Below are 5,911 nucleotides of genomic sequence, written 5' to 3'. Positions count from 1 at the left end.
TTTGTTTCTTTGTTTTTTGGAGGGGAAACTGGGAAAGGAGAAATTTACATGTAAATAAAGAAAACATCCAATAAATAAATAAATAAATAAATAAATAAATAAATAATATCAGACTGTCACACGCAGTCAGAAGGTGATAAGGAAGCTGGTGTGCTCCGAGCTTGTAACCTAATGAGCAAAGTCAAATCAGGGAAAATCGCCCAGGACAGGCTTCAGTTAAGGGGCATTTCCGTCTGCTTTCTTCAACCTCCCCACAGTAAGCATTAAGAATCCCTTTATGAAGTGACTATACACCTCCCTGGCTTACACTGTACTGGGAGCCTTGACTCTCACTTAAAACCCCTAAGGCTAATGGGTGAATATGCTCGTGGTCTAGTCTCCCCCACACTGAGCAGTAAAAACACCTTCTTGCCACCTACAGAACTTTTCATATTCTCGACAACCATCAGTACAAAAACCAGAGGTGTGCACTTCTTCACAAAGCTGACATATGACCCATCCAGCCCTTCCCAAGTCCTCCCCAAATTGCTGCTTTCAGAGTTTTGGCATGAAGAGGGGGGCTATAAGGAACAGTAGAGCATGGCTTAGAAGGCCCTCCAGACCCTGCCACACCCGTTACTCAGAAATGCATCTATCGTCCTCTGTGCTGTTCTGCGAACATATCTGTACTTATTTTCCCCCACTCTGCTTTTCAGAGAGGCAGTTCTTTGGAAGCCTGGGAAGGGACTGCATTCACCCTGTGCACCTGCTTCTGGCAGAGTGATTAGCACTGCCAGAGGAGGAGCATTACCTTCAGGATGAACCGCATGCCTAGCCAAGCCAATCAAAGAGCATCGTGCCAGTGTAGCCACAATGGCAGGAGTGAGTACATTCTAGAGACTGTTGCTTGTACCCTGACTTTGCCTACCATACGACTGGAACAAATTCCCCCAAGATCTCATGCCAGGAGAAGGAAAGTATGTCTCTGAAACCTGGGGCCAGACAGAGGATAAACTTGTTTCACACAGTCCTGACAACCCATCCAATGGCCTTGCAGGACAGACTGGAGCTGAGACAGTTATAGGCAGGATTGAGCCCTGACCGGAAATACTTAGCTATGCATACCTCTTACCTTCTATTTAAACCTAAACTTTGTCTAGGACCTCAAAGATGGACGTGGGGAGGCAAGTTCACTAGAACTCTTTATTTGTTCCTTTTCGTGGCCACACTGAATGACCTTTGCTTTAACTAGCGTACTAAGGATGGGCGAGCCAACCTACATGGTATGGATAATAGGAGCTAGGCTCTGTCCCTAACAACTCCAGAAAGTCATATTAAAATGGTAGTGTGACTTCCCACTGTTCTGTCTCTTTGTGTTCTCATAGGAGGTCAAGGAGGAGGCACCATTGGGTTCTCTGCCTGTAAAACATCTAGTGGTAACTTAGTTACTCAGTAACTAAGCATTAAGGCCCTAGAGTACCAAAGGCCAGTACTGAACTCTCTTCTTCCAAGATGACCGGGGCTTTAGGACTTCCTCTCCATGACAGTTTCCTGAGAAGAAAGTTCATATCCCTTTCCCTCCAGACAACTCCAGAAATAGAGAAGATGGGCCCTGCTGATGTCTGGGTATCCACAGTGAAGGCCGTTCTCCCCCCCCCTCCCTGCAGGCACGACTGAAATGCTGGGCCCCACACTGCTCCCAAGCCCTAAGAAGCTGCTTTCTGTTTAAATTTTTCAGTTTTATTATTTTATGTGTATAGGTGTTTTACCTGCCTGACTGTCTACTCATTGTATACATACACACAGTGCCCAGAGACGCCAGAAGAGGTCATCAGATCTCCTGAAATGGAATTACAGATGGCTGTGAGCCACTGCATGGGTGCTAGAAACAGAGCCTGGGTCCTCTGGAAGTGCAGCCAATGCTCCCAGCTGCTGAGCCATCTCTCCAGCACTTATGCTCTTTAAGACTGATGCCCAAGATCAGCAACTGAACCTAGAGTCGCTTGTGAGCTCAGCCTTCCCTTCACTTACCCAGTGTCTACACTTTCTCAAATAGCAGAACCTAAAAGCTCCAGGTCCTGTTGAGGTAGAAGAGAGGTGGGCTGTTACATTGCCTTTCACTTCCTTGGGCCTTATTTTTATAGGGAACATAAAATAACTTATGTGAGAATATAAAATAATAAATAAAATATAAAAGTAATCTTCCTCGTGTGCTGTCGTTGGGGTCCTTTCTTCTCCCCACCATCTTCCATTGCCATCTCCCTATATCCTCTTCCATAGGAGGCACAAGGACCAGATGTGTCACCAAGAAATGCTTCCACCCTAACACAGGGAGGCATTTCTAAATCATGGAATGCCAAGGGTTGTGGGCAAATCACTAGAGTGAGGAGAGGAAAAGAAAAGAAAGACACATTCCCCATAGGCTTCCAGGGAGGCATGGCCCTGCCAACATCTCACTGACACTTCCCCCATCCTGAACGTCTATGTAAAGGCAGCCTCCTGGGAGTACTTCCTTACAGCAGCCCCAGTAAACCAGCACAGTTACCAAGATCATTATCCTTGCAATCGAGGACAGTGAGCTGCTGAGTGAGGAGAAGCTGGTCTGGTTAAGACACCCATCTTCATCAGGAAGGTAATGTGGTATGTATTAGTTCACAGCGATGTCAGAAGTCAAACGCAACCAGAGATGGAATGGGCTTACTCACCATACAGTACACAGGAGCTGATCCATAAAGAGACAGTCAGAATGTGTAAGAGGACACACTGCTATGAGCAGGGACAGGCTGGGTGGGGAAGCCCCATACGGGAAACAAGTGACAACAAGGGAAGAATGAAGTCTTACAACGGGATAAAAGAATAGGAAAGGAGAAAGAGGCACAGTGCTGTAAATACTTGTGATAAAACTCTGAGGCTGTGATGCTGAAAAATGGGGAAGGGGGTTGGAGTTGAGAGATCAGTGGGACAACTTCTGGAGCACTCTAACCAACCTTCAGGTATGAAAACTCAAGGCACAGACAGAACATGGCTTCATCTTCATGACATCAAGGTATCAGTGTCTGCAATGTACACCTCTAGAACATGAGATTTATCAACAAGAAGATTCGGGCTTCATTCAGGCACACATACCAGATGGGTAGATGGAAGAAGGATGAACGGAAGAGTGGGAAGAAGAAAGGGAGGGAGGGATGGACAAATGGTTTAGATCTCAAAAGTCTAACTTTCCTTCCTTGGAACTCACTATATAGCTGAGGATGACCGTGAACTTCTGATCCTCTGGCTTCTTCCTCCCAAGTGCTAGAATCACAGATGTGTGCCACCACATCTGGCTTCTGCAGTGTTAAGGATCAAGTCCAGGGCCCCGTGTATTCTAGGCAATCGCTTTATCAACTGAGCTACATTCCTATATCCTATGTTTATTTTTCTAAAGGCCAATCATATATGTGTACACACACACACACACACACACACACACACATACACACCAGTACTTTGAGTTATTTTCAAAGAAACAAGATAACATGGTCAATATGCATGTAGGTTAGCCTTCCAGGGAACCTAACTGATACCGGTGTACCCAGAATCTCATTCAATGGATTCTTATAGCATCTTTCTTGCTGGAAATCAGTCATATGCTATTTCACAGTGAGGAACCAAGCCATCCCAGCTCTCAAAGTCTCTTTCAAGGTGTTATAAATGCAAACTGTCCTCTTCTATCCCAGTCTTAATATTTAAGGGTTGGGCATATAATCTGCATTTTAGTGAGCCCCTAGGGCAGGGTGCTGTACAATGCTGTTGAAAATACATTGTACAAAAGGACAACATGAAATAAACCCATGATTTAACACTTCTACCTTGATTATATAATTTCATTCTTAATACATCTGTGAGGGTATGTACTGGTTTATTCTTCTTTTCAAAGGAAGAAATATAGAAATACTTAGATGTAACCCTGTGCAAGGTCTCACCTAGTAAATAGCAGAGCTGGAATTGCCTCTGCAAATTCTTTCAACAAAAATAAAGTGACAGTGATGAAGAGGAGGAAAAAGCATAAGAGGAAGAAGAGAAGTTCAGCCAAATGAGCCAAGCCAAGCCTATGCAGCCAAGCCGACAAACGTGTGAGAAGTCAACACCTATTCTGTGTGAGGGTTTGTGGTTGTCATTCAACCAAACTAATAGGTAGGATATCTTATCGACTCAATGTGCATACTGAAAAGATCAAACTCAGATGTCAGATGGGCTGGCTGGAATAATAGTCACCAAAAATAAGCATATCTTGCTTAAGAATACAATTTCTTACTTTTAGAAAGTCTTTTTATGGCTAATTTTTTAAAACTCTTCATACATGAATGCATTTTGACAAAGTCTAGTCTTCATCCCTCCAACCTTTCCCCTGTTCCTTTCCCTCTCCCTCTCTCTTACACACACACACACACACACACACACACACACACACACACGCTCCCTACCGAGTCAGTCCGAGTTGTCCACTGCAGCATGGGCGATCTACCAGGGGCCTGACAAAGGCTGGCATCCTCCTCTCCCCTGGAGGCCTGACAAAGGCTGGCATCCTCCTCTCCCCTGGTAACTGCTGACTACCTGTAGCTTCCCACCTAGGAGTGTGCCCTGTAAGGTCCCATGCAGGGATCCCGATGAGCTTGACCTTCTGTGGGTTTTCAGTGAGCAACCCGGAAAAGCCAGACCTTTAATTTATACAGACACCCTAAGCTTGAGTCTAAATCAGAGACTATATTACAGTGGACAACAAAGACAGGATAATTTTTAAATGGAGGCTCTTGTTGGCCTGGAGTCTGCACGAAGTCTTCTTTACGTGGAGCCCATGCTCAGGGGCCACTGCAGGCAAAGTGGAACCACAGCTGAATGAAACCATAACGATGATGGGACAACCTAAAGGTCAGACTCTCTCCCACATGGCACTCTTTCATGTCCACTGGGACAGTGGCCATGTCTGAATTCCATCATGATCCCTGAACTGAATCTGTGCTATTCTATTTGCTTATGACAAATCTACTGTGAGAAATCACCTCATATCCAACTTGACTGGGTCAGAAGGGGCTCTGGAGCCAGGGGCAGGGTGAGATCGCTACAGTGTATATTCCACTGCTTCCTGCAGTTACCCCTACATCTGGATTATTGATGGAAGAGTGGGACAGAGCAGACCAGCTAGACGGTGACTATTTCCCAGCAGTATGGGAGTCATTCCGGGGACTCCCACTTGCACTTTCCCTCTGTAGATCAGATAGTGTAACAGCAGGTAGCAGAGGCGGGGCAGATGCTCACTGTATCATCTCCATCACTGAGTTGAGATACTGGGAAGAGTCCAGGGAGCCAAAGTGTCAGGACTCTGGCTCTGAAAAGAGGGTGCAGCCCTGGGCTGGGCTGCTCAGCCTCCTCCTGTGGGGTGGGTAACATCATTACCTGCTGGCTAAGGATGAACAAAAGCAGATACTCACAGGCTCTACAAACTCAAACATCTTTCTCTCTTGCACTTCCTGCACCTTAAAGACATACTCCAGGGACACTTCATAGAAATGTTGCCGAACCAGGTCCACTTGGCTGTCTGCCTGCAAACGACAGAATTTAACAGGAAACCACAAGTCATTACCTAAGGAATACACTACACAAGGAGAAAAATATATAGAGGTGAGATTTTGAAATAAATCAAACAGCATGATACTGAAGACAAATGGTAAACTACTGAACACTATGCCATACACTGCATCTATGGACACATACACATACATACATACATACACACACAGAGAGAGTAAATATTAGTTGAAGAACAAATACTATTTTGAATGCAAACTTTTTAGCCTTTGAAGAACACATTGCTTATTAAAATACCATCACTATCCACTAGATGGCAGCGTCATTCCACGCTGCTGCCCGTTAACAGCCTCCCCCCCGCCCC

At 45.3% G+C, this 5,911-nt stretch overlaps 1 protein-coding gene across 3 annotated transcripts in view; it reads right to left on the bottom strand.

Moving 5' to 3' along the window:
- Arhgap26 (Rho GTPase activating protein 26) overlaps positions 1-5,911 on the bottom strand; it is a 430,094-nt gene that overhangs the window by 304,102 nt on the left and 120,081 nt on the right. For all 3 annotated transcript variants that reach the window (XM_031365552.1, XM_031365553.1, XM_031365554.1), the window contains exon 6: positions 5,451-5,561. In XM_031365552.1, coding sequence (XP_031221412.1) covers positions 5,451-5,561 — 111 coding nt within the window. The remainder of the gene's footprint in view (positions 1-5,450; positions 5,562-5,911) is intronic.

The sequence above is a fragment of the Mastomys coucha genome, unplaced genomic scaffold (assembly GCF_008632895.1).
Source record: "Mastomys coucha isolate ucsf_1 unplaced genomic scaffold, UCSF_Mcou_1 pScaffold13, whole genome shotgun sequence".
In the NCBI taxonomy this organism is placed as follows: domain Eukaryota; kingdom Metazoa; phylum Chordata; class Mammalia; order Rodentia; family Muridae; genus Mastomys; species Mastomys coucha.
This window is presented reverse-complemented; position numbering and strand designations above follow the sequence as displayed.